Source organism: Salvelinus namaycush, unplaced genomic scaffold (genome assembly GCF_016432855.1).
Source record: "Salvelinus namaycush isolate Seneca unplaced genomic scaffold, SaNama_1.0 Scaffold139, whole genome shotgun sequence".
In the NCBI taxonomy this organism is placed as follows: Eukaryota; Metazoa; Chordata; class Actinopteri; order Salmoniformes; family Salmonidae; genus Salvelinus; species Salvelinus namaycush.
Window position 1 is genome coordinate 194,050 of NW_024058108.1, and position 22,574 is coordinate 216,623.

Below are 22,574 nucleotides of genomic sequence, written 5' to 3' on the forward strand. Positions count from 1 at the left end.
TTGCCATGCACCTGCAAATAAGATTGCTCAGATGTGCAAGTGCCTTTTGAATTTTGTAGGCTGGTACAGGGAGAAATGGGGAGGAAAGGCTCATTGTAATGGCTGGATCGGAACAGTTTATGGAAGCTCATCCAAATAAAAGTTGTTTTATCCTTGTTACCAGTTGATAACCTCTGACCCCTCTGCAGGATGAAGAAGAGGGACGTGTGTAGCTGGGAGACAGAGTTCCCTATGTCATCATCAAAGCTACCAAAGGAGTAGCAGCATACATGAAGTCTGAGGTTAGAACTGAGTGTCTGTCTATTGGAGGCTATTGTAAATATTAATGTGCTTGTTGGCGTGCCGTATAAAGGTATACATGAATTAACATTCACACAAATCATTTATATTGTGTGTGTGTAGGACCCAATCTATGTTCTGGAGAACAGCATTCCCATTGACACCCAGTACTACCTGGAACAACAGCTCTCCAAGCCACTGCTCCGCATCTTTGAGCCCATCCTGGGAGAGAGCAAAGCAGAGAGCGTCTTACTGAGTGAGTCAGCATGCCTCACACACACATATATACACACACACACACACACACACACACACACAGGGTCTCTTCCTTTCTCTCGGCCCTCTCACTCACACACATGCACCATGACTGCTGCTGCTATTAGACTTATTGCAGTAATAAAGTTGCTGTGTGTTTCAGAGGGGGATCACACACGCTGTAAGAGGGTGGGGGGGCTCATGGCCTTTGCCACCAAGAGGAGCGCCTGTATCGGTTGCAGAGCAGTGCTGAAGGACAATGGTGAGAGTTGGCATGCGTGTTCCCACTAACCCATCGTTCTACAGTGGCTGTGTGTTCCCACTAATCCGTCCTCTTTGTGTACGTGTTTAACTATGCCACAAGAATAGTAAACAAACAAACATTTTGTTGGTCCCCACAAGGTCAAATGCTATTTCTATGGGGGTTAGGGTATGGGTTAGGGAAAATAGGATTTTGAATGGGACTGAATTGTGTGTTAGGTTAGTTGTACAAAACTAGGTTAGTTGTACAAAACTGTGTGATTTGTAATCTCTGCTTTCCTCCCCACAGCGGCTGTGTGTGATTTCTGGAAGGAGGAGGAGTCGGAGCTGTACCAGAAAGAGGTACAATATATCAACCTGTTCTGTTAATCTGGGTCCTGTTCATTAGGCACTAATATATCAACCTGTTCTGTTAATCTGGGTCCTGTTCATTAGGCACTAATATATCAACCCTGTTCTGTTAATCTGGGTCCTGTTCATTAGGCACTAATATATCAACCTGTTCTGTTAATCTGGGTCCTGTTCATTAGGCACTAATATATCAACCTGTTCTGTTAATCTGGGTCCTGTTCATTAGGCACTAATATATCAACCTGTTCTGTTAATCTGGGTCCTGTTCATTAGGCACTAATATATCAACCTGTTCTGTTAATCTGGGTCCTGTTCATTAGGCACTAATATATCAACCCTGTTCTGTTAATCTGGGTCCTGTTCATTAGGCACTAATATATCAACCTGTACTGTTAATCTGGATCCTGTTCATTAGGCACTAATATATCAACCTGTACTGTTAATCTGGATCCTGTTCATTAGGCACTAATATATCAACCCTGTTCTGTTAATCTGGGTCCTGTTCATTAGGCACTAATATATCAACCTGTACTGTTAATCTGGGTCCTGTTCATTAGGAACTAATATATCAACCTGTACTGTTAATCTGGGTCCTGTTCATTAGGCACTAATATATCAACCTGTACTGTTAATCTGGGTCCTGTTCATTAGGCACTAATATATCAACCCTGTTCTGTTAATCTGGGTCCTGTTCATTAGGCACTAATATATCAACCCTGTACTGTTAATCTGGGTCCTGTTCATTAGGCACTAATATATCAACCTGTTCTGTTAATCTGGGTCTTGTTCATTAGGCACTAATATATCAACCTGTTCTGTTAATCTGGGTCCTGTTCATTAGGCACTAATATATCAACCTGTTCTGTTAATCTGGGTCTTGTTCATTAGGCACTAATATATCAACCCTGTACTGTTAATCTGGGTCCTGTTCATTAGGCACTAATATATCAACCTGTTCTGTTAATCTGGGTCCTGTTCATTAGGAACTAATATATCAACCTGTTCTGTTAATCTGGGTCCTGTTCATTAGGCACTAATATATCAACCCTGTACTGTTAATCTGGGTCCTGTTCATTAGGCACTAATATATCAACCTGTTCTGTTAATCTGGGTCTTGTTCATTAGGCACTAATATATCAACCCTGTACTGTTAATCTGGGTCCTGTTCATTAGGCACTAATATATCAACCCTGTACTGTTAATCTGGGTCCTGTTCATTAGGCACTAATATATCAACCCTGTACTGTTAATCTGGGTCCTGTTCATTAGGCACTAATATATCAACCCTGTTCTGTTAATCTGGGTCCTGTTCATTAGGCACTAATATATCAACCTGTTCTGTTAATCTGGGTCCTGTTCATTAGGCACTAATATATCAACCCTGTTATGTTAATCTGGGTCCTGTTCATTAGGCACTAATATATCAACCCTGTTCTGTTAATCTGGGTCCTGTTCATTAGGCACTAATATATCAACCCTGTACTGTTAATCTGGGTCCTGTTCATTAGGAACTAATATATCAACCCTGTTCTGTTAATCTGGGTCCTGTTCATTAGGAACTAATATATCAACCTGTACTGTTAATCTGGATCCTGTTCATTAGGCACTAATATATCAACCTGTTCTGTTAATCTGGGTCCTGTTCATTAGGCACTAATATATCAACCCTGTTCTGTTAATCTGGGTCCTGTTCATTAGGCACTAATATATCAACCCTGTTCTGTTAATCTGGGTCCTGTTCATTAGGCACTAATATCAACCCTGTTCTGTTAATCTGGGTCCTGTTCATTAGGCACTAATATATCAACCCTGTACTGTTAATCTGGGTCCTGTTCATTAGGCACTAATATATCAACCTGTTCTGTTAATCTGGGTCCTGTTCATTAGGCACTAATATATAAACCTGTTCTGTTAATCTGGGTCCTGTTCATTAGGCACTAATATATCAACCTGTTCTGTTAATCTGGGTCCTGTTCATTAGGCACTAATATATCAACCTGTTCTGTTAATCTGGGTCCTGTTCATTAGGCACTAATATATTAATAGACTGTTACTGTTACTGTACTGTTAATCTGGGTCCTGTTCATTAGGCACTAATATATCAACCCTGTACTGTTAATCTGGGTCCTGTTCATTAGGCACTAATATATCAACCCTGTACTGTTAATCTGGGTCCTGTTCATTAGGCACTAATATATCAACCTGTTCTGTTAATCTGGGTCCTGTTCTTCTCTCGCCTGTGGACACAGTGTCAACGCTGTCAGGGCTCTCTCCATGAGGATGTGCTCTGTACCAGGTATATATATACAGTGGGGAGAACAAGTATTTGATACACTGCCGATTTATTCACTTCTGAAATAGGAGATGCTCTATATTCACTTCTGAAATGGGGAGATGCTCTATATTCACTTCTGAAATGGGAGATGCTCTATATTCACTTCTGAAATGGGAGATGCTCTATATTCACTTCTGAAATGGGAGATGCTCTATATTCACTTCTGAAATGGGAGATGCTCTATATTCACTTCTGAAATGGGAGATGCTCTATATTCACTTCTGAAACGGGAGATGCTCTATATTCACTTCTGAAACGGGAGATGCTCTATATTCACTTCTGAAATAGGAGATGCTCTATATTCACTTCTGAAATGGGAGATGCTCTATATTCACTTCTGAAATGGGAGATGCTCTATATTCACTTCTGAAATGGGAGATGCTCTATATTCACTTCTGAAACGGGAGATGCTCTATATTCACTTCTGAAACGGGAGATGCTCTATATTCACTTCTGAAACGGGAGATGCTCTATATTCACTTCTGAAATAGGAGATGCTCTATATTCACTTCTGAAACGGGAGATGCTCTATATTCACTTCTGAAACGGGAGATGCTCTATATTCACTTCTGAAACGGGAGATGCTCTATATTCACTTCTGAAACGGGAGATGCTCTATATTCACTTCTGAAACGGGAGATGCTCTATATTCACTTCTGAAACGGGAGATGCTCTATATTCACTTCTGAAACGGGAGATGCTCTATATTCACTTCTGAAACGGGAGATGCTCTATATTCACTTCTGAAATGGGAGATGCTCTATATTCACTTCTGAAATGGGAGATGCTCTATATTCACTTCTGAAACGGGAGATGCTCTATATTCACTTCTGAAATAGGAGATGCTCTATATTCACTTCTGAAACGGGAGATGCTCTATATTCACTTCTGAAACGGGAGATGCTCTATATTCACTTCTGAAACGGGAGATGCTCTATATTCACTTCTGAAACGGGAGATGCTCTATATTCACTTCTGAAACGGGAGATGCTCTATATTCACTTCTGAAATGGGAGATGCTCTATATTCACTTCTGAAATGGGAGATGCTCTATATTCACTTCTGAAATGGGAGATGCTCTATGTTCACTTCTGAAATAGGGAAACTTTAATGCACCTGAAAGTGCAACGTCTGTACCAGCAGCACACACTCATGTTGGACAATTACCACATAGATCCACTCTGAACTACACATCAACATATCTGTTACACACAGAACTAATAAAAATAGCAGATATCCCTTTGAGCATGGTGAAGTTATTAATTACGGTGTCCTTCCCAAATCAATTGCCAGAGAGGAAAGAAACCGCTCAGGGATTTCACCATGAGGCCAATGGTAACGTTCAAACAGTTAGAGTTTAATGGCTGTGATAGGAGAAAACTGAGGATGGATCAACAACATTGTAGTTACTCCACAATACTAACCTAAACGACAGAGTGAAAAGAAGCCTCCACAGAATAAAAAAAAATATTCCATAACATGCATCCTGTTTTGCAGCAAGGCATGAAAGTAAAACTGCAAAAAATGTGGCAAAGAAGTAAAATCTTTGTCCTGAATACACAGTGTTATGTTTGGGGCAAATCCAATGCAACTGAGTACCACTCTTCATATTTTCAAGCATAGTGGTGGCTGCATCGTGTTATGGGTATGCTTGTCATCGTCAAAGACTAGAGTTTTTTTAGGCTAAAAAGACACGGAATAGAGATAAGCACAGGCAAAATCCTAGAGGAAAACCTGGTTGTCTGCTTTCAAACAGACACTGGGAGACAAATTCACCTTTCAGCAGGACAATAACCGAAACACAAAGCCACATACACACTGGAGTTGCTTACCAAGACGACATTGAATGTTCCTGAGTGGCCTAGTTTCAATTTAAATCAGCTTGAAAATCTATGGCAAGACATGAAAATGTCTAGCAATGATCAACAACCAACTTCACAGAGCTTGAAGAATGTTTATAATGAAAAATGTGAGATGGTTAATATCACCACTCTTAAATATCAGATGTTATTGGTCATGTACACATATTTAGCAGATGTAATTGTGGGTGTAGCAAAATGCTTGTGTTTCTAGCTCCAACAGTGCAGTAATATCTAACAATTCACAACAATACACACATCTAAAAGTAGAAGAATGGAATTAAGAAATATCTAAATATTAGGATGAGCAGTACAGGTGAAACACCTTAAGGCAAGTCCCCCGCACCTCTCTGAGGGGTTAGGTTAAATGCGGACGACACATTTCAGTTGAATGCATTGTTGTACAACTGACTAGGTATCCCCCTTCTCCCTTTCAACCCCTGTAACACAGTTCAACCCTCCAGTAACCAAGCTGTCAGAGCATCAGTCCCTTAAAAAGCATGGGCTGAGGCACATCCCAACATTTTTGTAGATTCTGATGGGGGGGGGGGTAAACTGTATAAAAATAAAGTTGCACACTCTGTATAGGTTGTATTATGTTTCTGGGAGCATATCTCCTGTGAAAATAGCAAAATAGTCCCATAACAAAGATCCACCACCATATTTTACAGGTATGGGGTTATATTCTGTTCATGCATTCTCATTTTGACATCAAACCCACCTCTAGTGTGTGTGGCCAAAGAACTCTGTTTTCATGGATGTTTGATGTTATGGGGCTATTTTGCTTATACTGTTTCTGGGGCCCTTGTTAAGGCCAACGGGATAATGTACACTGGCAAGAAAAAGTATGAACCCTTTAGAATTACCTGGATAAATTGGTCATAAAATGTGATCTGATCTTCATCTGAGTCACAATAGACGAACATAGTGTGCTTAAACTAATAACACACAAATTATTATTATATTTCTTGTCTATATTGAATACATCATTTAAACATTCACAGTGTAGGTTGGGGAAATGTGAACCCCTAGTTTAATGACTTTTCCAAAAGCTTATTGGTGTCCAATCAATGAGACGAGATTGGATATGTTGGTTAGAGCTGCCTTGTCCTATAAAAAACTCACAACATTTGAGTTTGCTATTCACAAGAAGCATCGCCTGACCTAAGATTAAGAATTGTTGACTTGAATAAAGCTGGAAAGGGTTACAAAAGTATCTCTAAAAGCCTTGATGCTCATCAGTCCACGGTAAGTCAAATTGTCTATAAATGGAGAAAGTTCAGCACTGTTGCTACTCTCCCTAGGAGTGGCCGTCCTGCAAATATGACTGCAAGAGCACAGCGCAGAACGCTCAATGATCCTCGTGTCAGACTTTCAGTAATCTCTGGAACATGCTAACATCTCTGTTGACGAGTCTACGATACGTAAAACACTAAACAAGAATGGTGTTCATGGGAGGATACCACAGAAGAAGCCACTGCTGTCCAAAAAAAACATTGCTTCACGTCTGAAGTTTGCAAAAGAGCACCTGGATGTTCCACAGCGCTACTGGCTAAATATTCTGTGGATAGATGAAACTACAGTTGAGTTGTTTGGAAGGAACACACAACACTGTGTGTGGAGAGAAAAAGGCACAAATCACCAACATCAAAACCTCATACTATCTGTAAAGTATGGTGGAGGGAACATCATGGTTTGGAGCTGCCTCGGGGCCTGGACAGCTTGCTATCATTGATGTAAAAATGAATTCCCAAGTTTATCAAAACATTTTGCCGGACAGTGTAAGGCTATCTGTCCGCCAAATGAAGCTCAACAGAAGTTGGGTGATACAACAGGACAACAACCCAAAAGACAGAAGTAAATCAACAACAGAATGGCTTCAACAGAAGTCCTGACCTCAACCCGATTTTTTTTTTAAATGCTGTGGCATGACCTCGAGAGCGGTTCACACCAGACATCCTAAGAATTTTGCTGAACTGAAACAGTTTTGTAAAGAGGAATGGTCCAAAATTCCTCCTGCCCGTTGTGCAGGTCAGATCCACAACTACAGAAAACGTTTGTTTGAGGTTATTGATGCCAAAGGAGGGTCAACCAGTTATTAAATCCAAGGGTTCACATACTTTTCCCACCCTGCACTGTGAATGTTTACACGGTGTGTTCAATAAAGAAATGAAAACATATAATTGTTTGTGTGTTACTAGTTTAAGCACACTATGTTTGTCTATTGTTCTGGCCTAGATTAAGATCAGATCAAATTTGATGACCAATTTATGCAGAAATCCAGGTAATTCCAAAGGGTTCACATACTTTTTCTTACCACTGTACTTCACCAAGTACCAGGATATTTTTGCCAAAATCCTGGATGCCTCTGCCAGGAGACTGAAACCTGGCCACAAGTGGATCTTCCAGCAATACAATAACCCCAAGCACACATCAAAATCCTCAAATACATTTTTTATTGGCCACTAAATCAACATTTTGCAATGGCAATCTCAGTCTCCAGACTTCAAACCCATTTGAAAACCTGTGGTTTGAATTGAAGAGGGAAGTCCATAATCACAGACGAAGAATATCAAGGATCTGCAAATTTGTTGTTTAGAGGAATGGTCTCAGATCCCTCCCATTGTGTTCTCCAACCTCATAAAACACTTTAGAAGAAGGCTCGGTGCCGTTATCCTGGCAAGGTGAGGTATTGAAACAGGAGGGGGAAAAGTTACTTAAATCTCTTTCTCTGAGCAATGATATAAGCATCAAATAATATGGAGCATACAGTATTTGAATTATTTATTTTATACATTTTTGCTCATCTTTATCAAGGTTGTCAATAGTTTAGGACCCCACGGTATATATGATATTATTATTAAGTAAATGTTGCTGTCCCTCCCTGTGTACAGCCGGGGACTGCCCCATATTCTACATGAGGAAGAAGGTGCAGAAAGACCTGGATGATCAGGAGAAGCTGGTGTCTCGCTTTGGATGGTGAGAGGCAGAGCCAACAGACTCCATATTAACCGGCTCCCCTCTCCCCCTCTTTCCCTCTCCTGGAAAGAATTTGTACTGTATTGTCTTGTAAGAATTATAAATGTTACACTATTTTCTTGAAATATGAATCTAAATAAATGGCATTTCTTGTAGAAATGTGTCTTGTCATTGTTGTCTGTCTTCAGTCTAGAAGACCTCCGTTGTATTGAACCAAAAGTATGGTGGTTGATGTTGTAATATGGTGAGTACTAAACATTGTTGTCTGTCTTCAGTCTAGAAGACCTCCGTTGTATTGAACCAAAAGTATGGTGGTTGATGTTGTAATATGGTGAGTACTAAAAGTTGTGTAGCGGGTATTTTGCGATAACCAATGCAAAGCAGCAGTCATTTTTTACTATGCACTTCTAATAGACTACAGGTTACCATGCCATGTGTTAATATAGACCAGGGCCTGTATTTATGAAGCATCTCAGTAGTTCTGATCCAGGGTAGGGCTTGCAAAGGGAGGGTATGTTACTGGGAACTTTATACGTTTCTCAGTAAACTACCAGAATTTTTGTATATTTTAAGAATAATTTGTAATTGGGCTCCCGAGTGGCGCAGCGGTCTAAGGCACTGCATCTCAGTGCAAGAGGCGACACTACAGTCCCTGGTTCGAATCCAGGCTGAATCACATCTGTCCTTGATTGGGAGTCCCATAGGGTGGCGCACAATTAGCCAAGCGTCGTCCGGGTTTGGCCGGTGTAGGCCGTCATTGTAAATAACAATTTGTTCTTAACTGACTTGCCGAGTTAAATAGAAAAAGTAAAATCTAGTGGCCCTTTTAGGTACTTCAGATTATCACAGGTGTCTGTAATTATCTCTGGCCCTTTGTGGCTTCATCACCTCAAATTAAATTGTTAAATGACAAAGCTGTAAAACATCCTAAATATAAACCAATTTAGTGAATACCATTGGTGTTTAATGAGGGCTTTGTAGCGACCACAGCAGGCACAAGGTGCTGGCTCCCCAGGGCACTATGTGGTGGAACGGTTTAAGAAGTGTGGTCTCTTCCGTTTTGACCCTTCAGCCATTGAAGGGTCCCATTTAATGCCGTCTCGGTCCCTACCGGGTCCCAGCACTGCCTCCTGGAACCAGCAGCACTGCCTCCTGGAACCAGCAGCACTGTCCTCCTGGAACCAGCAGCACTGTCCTCCTGGAACCAGCAGCACTGTCCTCCTGGAACCAGCAGCACTGTCCTCCTGGAACCAGCAGCACTGTCCTCCTGGAACCAGCAGCACTGTCCTCCTGGAACCAGCAGCACTGTCCTCCTGGAACCAGCAGCACTGTCCTCCTGGAACCAGCAGCACTGTCCTCCTGGAACCAGCAGCACTGTCCTCCTGGAACCAGCAGCACTGTCCTCCTGGAACCAGCAGCACTGTCCTCCTGGAACCAGCAGCACTGTCCTCCTGGAACCAGCAGCACTGTCCTCCTGGAACCAGCAGCACTGTCCTCCTGGAACCAGCAGCACTGTCCTCCTGGAACCAGCAGCACTGTCCTCCTGGAACCAGCAGCACTGTCCTCCTGGAACCAGCAGCACTGTCCTCCTGGAACCAGCAGCACTGTCCTCCTGGAACCAGCAGCACTGTCCTCCTGGAACCAGCAGCACTGTCCTCCTGGAACCAGCAGCACTGGCCTCCTGGAACCAGCAGCACTGGCCTCCTGGAACCAGCAGCACTGTGACCACCAGCACCTCCTCTCCAGCAACCACAGGAGGACCTTCAGCCCCTGCTCCAGTCTCGGCCCCTGCTCCAGTCTCGGCCCCTGCTCCAGCCCCAGAAAAGCACCCGCTAATAGAGGGGGGGCTGATAGGTCCTTCGCTGAGGCACATCCTTACTGTCCTGAAGTATCGGCCAGACCGATACAGAAGACTCCCTGTGGTCGCCACGTGCCTCACCAAGGAGGAATACACGCACCAGTGGCAGGAGAGGGGTGAGAAGGAGAGGGCCGGGGCAGAGGAGAAAGAGTGTTGGGCAGCCCTCAGAACACAGAGGGCACAGGAGAGGGCTGCCATGGATGAGACCATCGACGCCATTGCCTCTGCTGGACCCCCCCACTGGAACCACTCCTGACAGCTGCGTCACCACCGCCAGTGACTCCCAGTGTGCAACACCTGTAGGAGCAGCCGGACCGCCGACCACACCATCGTCGTCCCCTCAACCTCACCACTACAAACACCAGCTCCTCCAAGCCATCGTCAGTTTTTACATCCACCACCACCGAAGCGGCCTCATCTGGACCAATTGCCCTGGTAACACCACCACAGCAGCCTCATCTGGACCAACTGCCCCCTCCAACTCCCCTGGTAACACCACCACAGCAGCCTCATCTGGACCAACTGCCCCCTCCAACTCCCCTGGTAACACCACCACAGCAGCCTCATCTGGACCAACTGCCCCCTCCAACTCCCCTGGTAACACCACCACAGCAGCCTCATCTGGACCAACTGCCCCCTCCAACTCCCCTGGTAACACCACCACAGCAGCATCATCTGGACCAACTGCCCCCTCCAACTCCCCTGGTAACACCACCACAGCAGCCTCATCTGGACCAACTGCCCCCTCCAACTCCCCTGGTAACACCACCACAGCAGCCTCATCTGGACCAACTGCCCCCTCCAACTCCCCTGGTAACACCACCACAGTAGCCTCATCTGGACCAACTGCCCCCTCCAACTCCCCTGGTAACACCACCACAGTAGCCTCATCTGGACCAACTGCCCCCTCCAACTCCCCTGGTAACACCACCACAGCAGCCTCATCTGGACCAACTGCCCCCTCCAACTCCCCTGGTAACACCACCACAGCAGCCTCATCTGGACCAACTGCCCCCTCCAACTCCCCTGGTAACACCACCACAGCAGCCTCATCTGGACCAACTGCCCCCTCCAACTCCCCTGGTAACACCACCACAGCAGCCTCATCTGGACCAACTGCCCCCTCCAACTCCCCTGGTAACACCACCACAGCAGCCTCATCTGGACCAACTGCCCCCTCCAACTCCCCTGGTAACACCACCACAGCAGCCTCATCTGGACCAACTGCCCCCTCCAAATCCCCTGGTAACACCACCACAGCAGCCTCGTCTGGTATCCCTGCCCCCTCCAACTCCCCTGGTAACACCACCACAGCAGCCTCATCTGGACCAACTGCCCCCTCCAACTCCCCTGGTAACACCACCACAGTAGCCTCATCTGGAGCAACTGCCCCCTCCAACTCCCCTGGTAACACCACCACAGCAGCCTCATCTGGACCAACTGCCCCCTCCAACTCCCCTGGTAACACCACCACAGCAGCCTCATCTGGACCAACTGCCCCCTCCAACTCCCCTGGTAACACCACCACAGCAGCCTCATCTGGACCAACTGCCCCCTCCAACTCCCCTGGTAACACCACCACAGCAGCCTCGTCTGGTATCCCTGCACCCTCCAACTCCCCTGGTAACACCACCACAGCAGCCTCGTCTGGTATCCCTGCCCCCTCCAACTCCCCTGGTAACACCACCACAGCAGCCTGGTCTGGTATCCCTGCCCCCTCCAACTCCCCTGGTAACACCACCACAGCAGCCTCGTCTGGTATCCCTGCACCCTCCAACTCCTCTGGTAACACCACCACAGCAGCCTCGTCTGGTATCCCTGCACCCTCCAACTCCTCTGGTAACACCACCACAGCAGCCTCGTCTGGTATCCCTGCACCCTCCAACTCCCCTGGTAACACCACCACAGCAGCCTCGTCTGGTATCCCTGCCCCCTCCAACTCCCCTGGTAACACCACCACAGCAGCCTCGTCTGGTATCCCTGCCCCCTCCAACTCCCCTGGTAACACCACCACAGCAGCCTCGTCTGGTATCCCTGCACCCTCCAACTCCCCTGGTAACACCACCACAGCAGCCTCGTCTGGTATCCCTGCCCCTTCCAACTCCCCTGGTAACACCACCACAGCAGCCTCGTCTGGTATCCCTGCCCCCTCCAACTCACCTGGTAACACCACCACAGCAGCCTCGTCTGGTATCCCTGCACCCTCCAACTCCCCTGGTAACACCACCACAGCAGCCTCGTCAGGTATCCCTGCCCCCTCCAACTCCCCTGGTAACACCACCACAGCAGCCTCGTCTGGTATCCCTGCACCCTCCAACTCCCCTGGTAACACCACCACAGCAGCCTCGTCTGGTATCCCTGCACCCTCCAACTCCCCTGGTAACACCACCAAAGCAGCCTCGTCTGGTATCCCTGCCCCCTCCAACTCCCCTGGTAACACCACCACAGCAGCCTCGTCTGGTATCCCTGCCCCCTCCAACTCCCCTGGTAACACCACCACAGCAGCCTCGTCTGGTATCCCTGCCCCCTCCAACTCCCCTGGTAACACCACCACAGCAGCCTCGTCTTGTATCCCTGCCCCCTCCAACTCCCCTGGTAACACCACCACAGCAGCCTCGTCTGGTATCCCTGCCCCCTCCAACTCCCCTGGTAACACCACCACAGCAGCCTCGTCTGGTATCCCTGCCCCCTCCAACTCCCCTGGTAACACCACCACAGCAGCCTCGTCTGGTATCCCTGCCCCCTCCAACTCCCCTGGTAACACCACCACAGCAGCCTCGTCTGGTATCCCTGCACCCTCCAACTCCCCTGGTAACACCACCACAGCAGCCTCGTCTGGTATCCCTGCACCCTCCAACTCCCCTGGTAACACCACCACAGCAGCCTCGTCTGGTATCCCTGCCCCCTCCAACTCCCCTGGTAACACCACCACAGCAGCCTCGTCTGGTATCCCTGCCCCCTCCAACTCCCCTGGTAACACCACCACAGCAGCCTCGTCTGGTATCCCTGCCCCCTCCAACTCCCCTGGTAACACCACCACAGCAGCCTCATCTGGACCAACTGCCCCTCTTTACATATCTACAGTCCATAGCACCAGCCCTCAAGGCATGTCCACCTCCTCCAAAACTTCTGCTGCTTCCTCCAGACGTATTGATGTAAACATTTTGAAAATGGTTTTCATGAAACATGCTCTTTCTAACACGACTTTTTCTCTCAACTGCAGCAAATAAAAGGAAGAGAGAATCTCTACCTGCCACCCATGGCACCACCCTCAGGTACTTCATAATCTGTTGTTTTTTTATCCCTCTCAGTTGTGTCAATTACTATTGTTGCTGTAGTACTTCTACATTTGCAAACCATGTTAATCAATTTGATTATTTTTTTCAAATAAAAGAAGACCACCTGCTGTTCTCGCTGCGGGGAGAGTGATCCGCCTGCAAGCTCCTCGCTGGAGTGTAGGTCCGCGGTGCCAGGGGTGTGCTGTGACTTCTGCCAGTACTGGTTCCACTGCAGGTGTGTGCTGTGACTTCTGCCAGTACTGGTTCCACTGCAGGTGTGTGCTGTGACTTCTGCCAGTACTGGTTCCACTGCAGGTGTGTGCTGTGACTTCTGTCAGCACTGGTTGTGTATTTCTTCCTTTACTGTCCAAGTGCATCTCTGCAACAAACTCCAACAGTGTTTTAATTTTTCATGTCAATCACTGAAATTAAAGTTTTATTTGATGTAAACTATTTATATTTTAGTATTAAACTTATCTACTTTCTCAAAAAATATTAATCTGTAAAACGAATTGAGACATTATTTTGTTACAACACTGAAAAGATGTTGGTGAAGAACCATTTTTAAGAGTCTACAATAATTAACCCAATGAAAGGTTGACGGGTCTTTTTTTACAAAATTGTAAAGTGGCTAATAACTGTGGACCATCCTTAAATTAATTTTTTACCTTTATTTAAGTAGTCAAGTCAGTTAAGAACAAATAGTTTTTTACAATGACGGCCTACCCTGGCCAAAGCCAGACGACGTTGGGCCAATTGTTCGCCACCCTGTGGGACTCCCAATCACGGCCGGATTGTGATACAGCCTGGAATTGAACCAGGGTCTGTAGTGACGCCTCTAGCACTGAGATGCAGTGCCTTAGACCGCTGAACCAAGGTCTGTAGTGACGCCTCTAGCACTGAGATGCAGTGCCTTAGACCGCTGAACCAGGGTCTGTAGTGACGCCTCTAGCACTGAGATGCAGTGCCTTAGACCGCTGAACCAGGGTCTAGTGACGCCTCTAGCACTGAGATGCAGTGCCTTAGACCGCTGAACCAGGGTCTGTAGTGACGCCTCTAGCACTGAGATGCAGTGCCTTAGACCGCTGAACCAGGGTCTGTAGTGACGCCTCTAGCACTGAGATGCAGTGCCTTAGACCGCTGAACCAGGGTCTGTAGTGACGCCTCTAGCACTGAGATGCAGTGCCTTAGACCGCTGAACCAGGGTCTGTAGTGACGCCTCTAGCACTGAGATGCAGTGCCTTAGACCGCTGAACCAGGGTCTGTAGTGACGCCTCTAGCACTGAGATGCAGTGCCTTAGACCGCTGAACCAGGGTCTGTAGTGACGCCTCTAGCACTGAGATGCAGTGCCTTAGACCGCTGAACCAGGGTCTGTAGTGACGCCTCTAGCACTGAGATGCAGTGCCTTAGACCGCTGAACCAGGGTCTGTAGTGACGCCTCTAGCACTGAGATGCAGTGCCTTAGACCGCTGAACCAGGGTCTGTAGTGACGCCTCTAGCACTGAGATGCAGTGCCTTAGACCGCTGAACCAGGGTCTGTAGTGACGCCTCTAGCACTGCAGTGCAGATGCAGTGCCTTAGACCGCTGCGCCACTTGGGAGCCCTTAGTAATAATGCGGGATGTATTTTTTAGCTAAACTGCTTATCAAAAAGCTGATTGACATTTCATTGGAAATACTACTAACATGCTAATTGCTAACTTGTTAGCTAACATTTTTACGACACCAATAATTACTAAACATTGATGGCTTGATCACAGGATAACACTGTTGAAGGTAACATATTTCATGAACAGTGTTGAATATGCCGATAGCTCGGGTCTCTCCAGAGATGTTCGATCGGTTCAAGTCGGGGCTTTGGCTGGGCCACTCAAGGACATTTAGAAACTTGTCCTGAAACTATCCAGTACTTGTCCAGTCATTTTTGCATTTGGATAGATGTTGCATTTTTTGTCCTCCGACTTGATTTCTGATGTTCCTGCCTCCCTGTAAACACAACAGATACCCAGGTCAGAAGGAGGCTTATAGCCGTAGTGTTAACATGAAGGAAGGCAGATCACTAAGAAACAGACAAATGCAGGAGGTGAATAATGAGACAGAAGACAGCTCTTGTTGGCACCTCTCAGTCATCAACCTGTACTGCGATATTGTTCCCACATATTGAGCCTACCCTGTGGTCGTGTGGTAAGAGTTTCTGTTTTGAAGTCAAAAGGCTGGGTGTTTGATCCTGGCCAAGCCATACCAAGTTTAGAAAATGTTACTGTATGAGTCTTTGTTTGGCACTCAGCATTAAATATATTGCACAGTGGATATTTTAAACACCACCTCCAAACATCTGACCTGTTGAGGAACTACATTCCCATTTTACCTAAAAACCTGCCAACTTCTAGGATGGTTAAGGTCCCTTCTGAGACCAATTCCCTACTGTTTAATAGGGGCAGTCTACCTTCTAAGTTCATGCAATTTCAATTGCCATGTTGTTTTACCTGAATAGATGGATGCTGGAGGTCTGGGGTCACGCGGCGAACAATGTCGCTCTCGGACGAACGGTCCTGTGGAGAAGAGCCATGCATGTCAGGTGACTATTGCAACTGTCATTACATGTTTAGAAAGGAATGAAACTGCTGTTTTACCTGAGTGGAATATTTCAAATCAAAATGTATTTGTCACATGCACCAAATACAATGCGTACAAACAAACAGTTAACCAACGATGCAGTAAATAAAAATAAGAGTTAAAAAAAGATTGACTAAATTAACTAAAGTAAAAAGAAAGTAACGCAATAACAATAACGAGGCTATATACAGGGGGTACAGGCTAGTCGGTAATATGTACATGTAGGTAAAGTGACTGCATAGATAATAAACAGAGTAGCAGCAGCGTAAAAATAAAAGCGGGGTGTCAATACAAATAGTCCGGGTGATTAACTGTTCAGCAGTCTTATGGGGTAGAAGCTGTTAAGGAGCCTGTCAGACCTAAACTTGGCGCTCCTGTACCGTTTGCCGTGCAGGTAGCAGAGAGAACAGTCTATGACTAGGGTGGCCTGAGTCTGACAATTTTTAGGGCCTTCCTCTGGTATATAGAGGTCCTGGATGGCAGGAATCTTGGCCCCAGTGATGTACTGGGCCATCCGCACTACCCTCTGTGTGCCGTGCGGTCGAATGCCGAGCAGTTGCCATACCAGGTGCTGATGTAACCAGTCAGGATGCTCTTGATGGTGCAGCTGTAAAACCTTCTGAGGATCCCATGCCAAATCTTTTCAGTCTCCTGAGGGGGAATAGGTTTTGTCGTGCCCTCTTCACAACTGTCTTGGTGTGTTTGGACTAGAGGTCGACCGATTAAGATTTTTCAACGCCGATACCGATTATTGGAGGACCAAAAAAAGCAGATACCGATTAATATCGGCCGATTTTATTTCTTTTTTTCTTTGTAATAATGACAAATAACACAATATTGAATGAACACTTATTTTAACTTAATATAATACATCAATAAAATCAATTTAGCCTCAATTAAATAATGAAATATGTTCAATTTGGTTTAAATAATGCAAAAACAAAGTGTTGGAGAAGAAAGTAAAAGTGCAAAATGTGCCATGTAAGAAAGCTAACGTTTAAGTTCCTTGCCCAGAACATGAGAACATATTAAAGCTGGTGGTTCCTTTTAACATGAGTCTTCAATATTCCCAGGTAAGAAGTTTTAGGTTGTAGTTATTATAGGAATTATAGGACTATTTCTCTCTCTACCATTTGTATTTCATATACCTTTGACTATTGGATGTTCTCATAGGCACTTTAGTATTGCCAGTGTAACAGTATAGCTTCCGTCCCTCTCCTCGCCCCTACCTGGGCTCGAACCAGGAACACATCGAAAACAGCCACCCTCGAAGCAGCGTTACCCATCGCTCCACAAAAGCCGCGGCCCTTGCAGAGCATGGGGAACAACCACTCCAAGTCTCAGAGCGAGTGACGTTTGAAACGCTATTAGTGCGCACCCCGCTAACTAGCTAGCCATTTCACATCGGTTACACCAGCCTCATCTCGGGAGTTGATAGGCTTGAAGTCATAAACAGCTCAATGCTTGAAGCATTGCGAAGAGCTGCTGGCAAAACGCACGAAAGTGCTGTTTGAATGAATGCTTACGAGCCTGCTGGTGGTGCCCACCATCGCTCAGTCAGACTGCTCTATCAAATCATAGACTTAATTATAACATAATAACACGCAGAAATACGAGCCTTAGGTCATTAATATGGTCGAATCCGGAAACTATCATTTCGAAAACAAAACGTTTATTCTTTCAGTGAAATACGGAACCGTTCCATATTTTATCAAACGGATGGCATCCATCAGTCTAAATATTCCTGTTACATTGTACAACCTTCAATGTTATGTCATAATTATGTAAAATTCTGGCAAGTTAATTACGGTCTTTGTTAGGATTAAATGGACTTCACACAGTTCGCTACGAGCCAGGCGGCCCAAACTGCTGCATATACCCTGACTGCTTGCACGGAACGCAAGAGAAGTGACACAATTTCCCTAATTATAAGAAATTCATGTTAGCAGGCAATATTAACTAAATATGCAGGTTTAAAAATATATACTTGTGTATTGATTTTAAAGAAAGACATTGATTGATGTTTGTGGTTAGGTTTGGTACAACGACAGTGCAAAATCGTCACCCATTTGGCGAAGTAGGCTGTGATTCGATGATAAATTAACAGGCACCTCATTGATTATATGCAACGCAGGACACGCTAGATAAACTAGTAATATCATCAACCATGTGTAGTTATAACTAGTGATTATGTGAAGATTGATTGTTTTTTATAAGTTTAATGCTAGCTAGCAACTTACCTTGGCTTCTTGCTGCCCTCGCGTAACAGGTTGCCTGCCACGCAGGCTCCTCGTGGAGTGCAATTTAAGGCAGGTGGTTAGAGCGTTGGACTAGTAACCGGAAGGTTGAACAAGGCAGTTAACCCACCGTCATTGAAAATAAGAATGTTTGGCTTGTCATCTAAAACACTCACAAACTTTTACAGATGCACAATCGAGAGCATCCTGTCGGGCTGTATCACCGCCTGGTACGGCAATTGCACCGCCCTCAACCGTAAGGCTCTCCAGAGGGTAGTGAGGTCTGCACAACGCATCACCGGGGGCAAACTACCTGCCCTCCAGGACACCTACACCACCCGATGTCACAGGAAGGCCATAAAGATCATCAAGGACAACAACCACCCGAGCCACTGCCTGTTCACCCCGCTACCATCCAGAAGGCGAGGTCAGTACAGGTGCATCAAAGCAGGGACCGAGAGACTGAAAAACAACTTCTATCTCAAGGCCATCAGACTGTTAAACAGCCACCACTAACATAGAGAGGCTGCTGTCAACATACAGGCTCAAATCTCTGGCCGCTTAAATAAATTGACTTAATAAAGGTATCACTAGCCACTTTAATAATATCCTACATTACTCATGTATATACTGTATTCTACACCATCTACTGCATTTTGCCTATGCCGCACGCCATCGCTCATCCATATGAGAATATGAATATGTACATATGTACATATTCTTATTCATCCCTTTACATTTGTGTGTATAAGGTAGTAGTTATGAATTGGTTAGATATTACTGCATAGTTGGAACTAGAAGCACAAGCATTTCGCTACACTCGCATTAGCATCTGCTAACCATGTGACCAATATGTAATGTAAGTGACCAATAAAATGTGTTTCTGCTAACCATGTGACCAATATGTAATGTAAGTGACCAATAAAATGTGTTTCCTGAAGTCCATGATCCTTTGGTTTTTTTTTTACGTTGAGTGAGTGTCACACCCTGATCTGTTTCACCTGTCTTTGTGTTTGTCTCCACCCCCCTCCAGGTGTCGCCCATCTTCCCCATTATCCTCAGTGTATTTATACCTGTGTTTTCTGTTTGTTGCCAGTTCGTTTTTTTTTCGTCAAGCCTACCAGCGTTTTTCCCCATGCTCCGGTCTTTCTCTAAAGTTCCTGTTTTCTAGTTCTCACGGTTTTGACCATTCTGCCTGCCGCTCTGTACCTTGTCACACCATCCTGGATTATTGACCTCTGCCTGCCCCAACCCTGAGACTGCTTGCCGTTCTCTGATCTGTGTTACGGACCTCTGCCTGCCCTTGACCTGTCGTTTTTGCAATAAACTTTTGTTACTTACACTGTCTGCATCTGGGTCTACTCCTGAAAAGTGATAGAGAGGTTATTTTCCTGGCACCACACTCCCAGAGCCCTCACCTCCTCCCTGTAGGCTGTCTCGTCGTTGTTGGTAATCAGGCCTACTACTGTTGTGTCGTCTGCAAACTTGATGACTGAGTTGGAGGCGTGCATGGCCACGCAGTCATGTGTGAACAGGGAGTACAGGAGAGGGCTGAGCACGCACCCTTGTGGGGGCCCCAGTGTTGAGGGTCAGCGAAGTGGAGATGTTGTTTCCTACCTTCACCACCTGGGGGCGGCCCGTCAGGAAGTCCAGGACCCAGTTACACAGGGAGGGGTTGAGACCCAGGGTCTTGAGCTTAATGATGAGCTTGGAGTGTACTATGGTGGTGATTGCTGAGCTGTAGTCAATTAACAGCATTCTTACATAGGTATTCCTCTTGTCCAGAAGGGACAGGGCAGTGTGCAGTAAAAGTCCTCATTAAAAGGCACCTGAAGGACTCTCAGACCATGAGAAACAAGATTCTCTGGTCTGATGAAACCAAGATTGAACTCTTTGGCCTGAAAGCCAAGCATCACGTCTGGAGGAAACCTGGCACCATCCCTACGAGGAAGCATGGTGGAGTCAGCATCATGCTGTGGGGATGTTTTTCGGGAGCTTGGACTGGGAGACTAGTCAAGATCGATAGAAAGATGAACGGAGCAAAGTACAGTGAGATGCTTGATGAAAACCTGCTCCAGAGCGCTCAGGACCTCAGACTGGGGCGAAGGTTCACCTTCCAACAAGACAACGACCCGAAGCACACAGCCAAGACAATGCAGGAGTGGCTTCGGGACAAGTCTCTGAATGTCCTTGAGTGGCCCAGCCAGAGCCCTGACATGAACCCGATCGAACATCTCTGGATAGACCTGAAAATAGCTGTGCAGCAACGCTCCCCATCCAACCTGACAGAGATTGAGAGGATCTGCAGAGAAGAATGGGAGAAACTCTACAAATACAGGTGTGCCAAGCTTGTAGCGTCATACCCAAGAAGACTCGGGGCTGTAATCGCTTCAACAAAGTACTGAGTAAAAGGTCTGAATACTTATCGAAATGTGATTATATTACCAAAAATGTCTAAAGCTGTTTTTGCTTTGTCAGTATGGGGTATTGTGTGTAGATTGATGAGGAAATGTTGTCTTTGATTATTCTTTGTCTTCATTTTGCTGGGTTTGTTCCCTGACGGGCCTCTCTTCACACTAGGGGCAGTTCAAATGGACGCGAGAGAGTTCAACCACTTATTTTACACATGAAACCTTTTTTGAATTGGGAGGATAACTTTTCTCTCCGTGCTTCTATTTCGGTCCACTCATACAGAACTAGTAAAGGCTCAGAGGAGGAAAAAATGGTGCTACAGTACCCTCAGACCCCTTACATCCCACGGCTACGGGCCTTACCCTTGTAAGAATTTCAGCTTTTCCTCCATAGAAAAATCTATGTATGATTAATTTTAGGCATTGTGCAGCCTTGAAGTCCTCTAGATATTGAACAAAATATAACACTTATGACTAAATTACATGATATTCTCCTACAGTTCTGAAGGTGACTTGAGGAAACCTGGCATAAATACAGTATGACTACAATAATGTACCAGCTGGTACTTTTTCCTCACAGCATGTATAGAAAGTGGAAGAGCTATAAATCTTTTACCTTTGTTCAGAGACGACATGTTGATGTCACCTCCTATGGAGTTGATCTGAGGCAATTACAATGCTTCCACCCTGCGCTGTGATGGTAGACTGGGGATTGTAGGTTGGTCTGGTCAGGGGGAGAGAGACAGAGGGAGATAGAGGTAACCCTGTGATGGTAGACTGGGGATTGTAGGTTGGTCTGTGCAGGGGGAGAGAGACAGAGGGAGATAGAGGTAACCCTGTGATGGTAGACTGGGGATTGTAGGTTGGTCTGTGCAGGGGGAGAGAGACAGAGGGAGATAGAGGTAACTGTGTCCTCACCCTGGTATTACAAGGTAAAACTCTGACCTCAAACATTTAATCGGTCTCACCTTTGTTGACAGGTCGTTTCTCCACCGATGAGACGGTTGTCCTCTGCTATCCTCCCTTCAGTGTCCCCCTTTTTTCTTCCACAAGACAAACTTCTCTCTTTGGAGAGTGTAGTGTCCCCATCTTCTCTACTCTCTTTGGAGAGTGTAGTGTCCCCATCTTCTCTACTCTCTTTGGAGAGTGTAGTGTCCCCATCTTCTCTCCTCTCTTTGGAGAGTGTAGTGTACCCATCTTCTCTCATCTCTTTGGAGAGTGTAGTGTCCCCATCTTCTCTCCTCTCTTTGGAGAGTGTAGTGTACCCATCTTCTCTCATCTCTTTGCAGCAAATGCACCCCATTTATTTCTTTCAAGTCTCAATCTATGGAATATGAGTGAACTCGTGAGAACATATTTTGGTCTCACTTTAAACAAAGTAAAAATCTTAAAGGTTTTATATAGTGTACATAAAGCCTTCATAAGCACTTCATAAATGCTTCACAAATCATCTAAGCATATTTCATACTTTATAAATGGTGTATAAAAGGGTGACATTTCCACTGTAGGGTGAAATGCCAAATGTGACAAAGCACTAGGTATGTTCATACACCATTTTAGATTATGACATTTTCCTAAATCTATCTTTGATGCTTTAAAGTATTTCAAATCCATTCCAGTTTGATAAATTGTCAAGTACACTTGAATTTATGTTCCACCAGAAATAGGTTCAACAAAGATTTACGCCAAATATTACTCCAAAACTAATCTATTGTAATTATTAAGGGAAGATCCTTACCTTCTATGATAAATTGACTCTGTAGTGTGAACGATGGTGAGTGTGTGACAGCGGAGGAAGTGCAGTCAAGACAAAAACCGGGCATTCTAAATCGAAAGTATATACACATATATTAGT

General features: G+C 45.5%; 1 protein-coding gene and 1 long non-coding RNA gene across 2 annotated transcripts; one reads left to right on the plus strand and one right to left on the minus strand.

Moving 5' to 3' along the window:
• The first annotated feature begins 182 nt into the window (after positions 1-182).
• On the plus strand, positions 183-8,526 carry LOC120036609 (DNA polymerase delta catalytic subunit-like). The gene is made up of 5 exons (XM_038982992.1): positions 183-281; positions 403-535; positions 698-796; positions 1,085-1,137; positions 8,235-8,526. The coding sequence occupies exons 1-5, from the start codon at positions 270-272 to the stop codon at positions 8,259-8,261; spliced, it is 324 nt and encodes a 107-aa protein (XP_038838920.1). The 5' UTR covers positions 183-269; the 3' UTR covers positions 8,262-8,526.
• Positions 8,527-15,036: 6,510 nt separating this feature from the next.
• LOC120036605 lies at positions 15,037-21,509 on the minus strand. The gene is made up of 3 exons (XR_005474582.1): positions 21,336-21,509; positions 15,942-16,007; positions 15,037-15,441 (listed from the first exon to the last, which is right to left on the minus strand). It is a non-coding gene; the product is annotated as an uncharacterized LOC120036605 (long non-coding RNA).
• Positions 21,510-22,574: the final 1,065 nt, after the last annotated feature.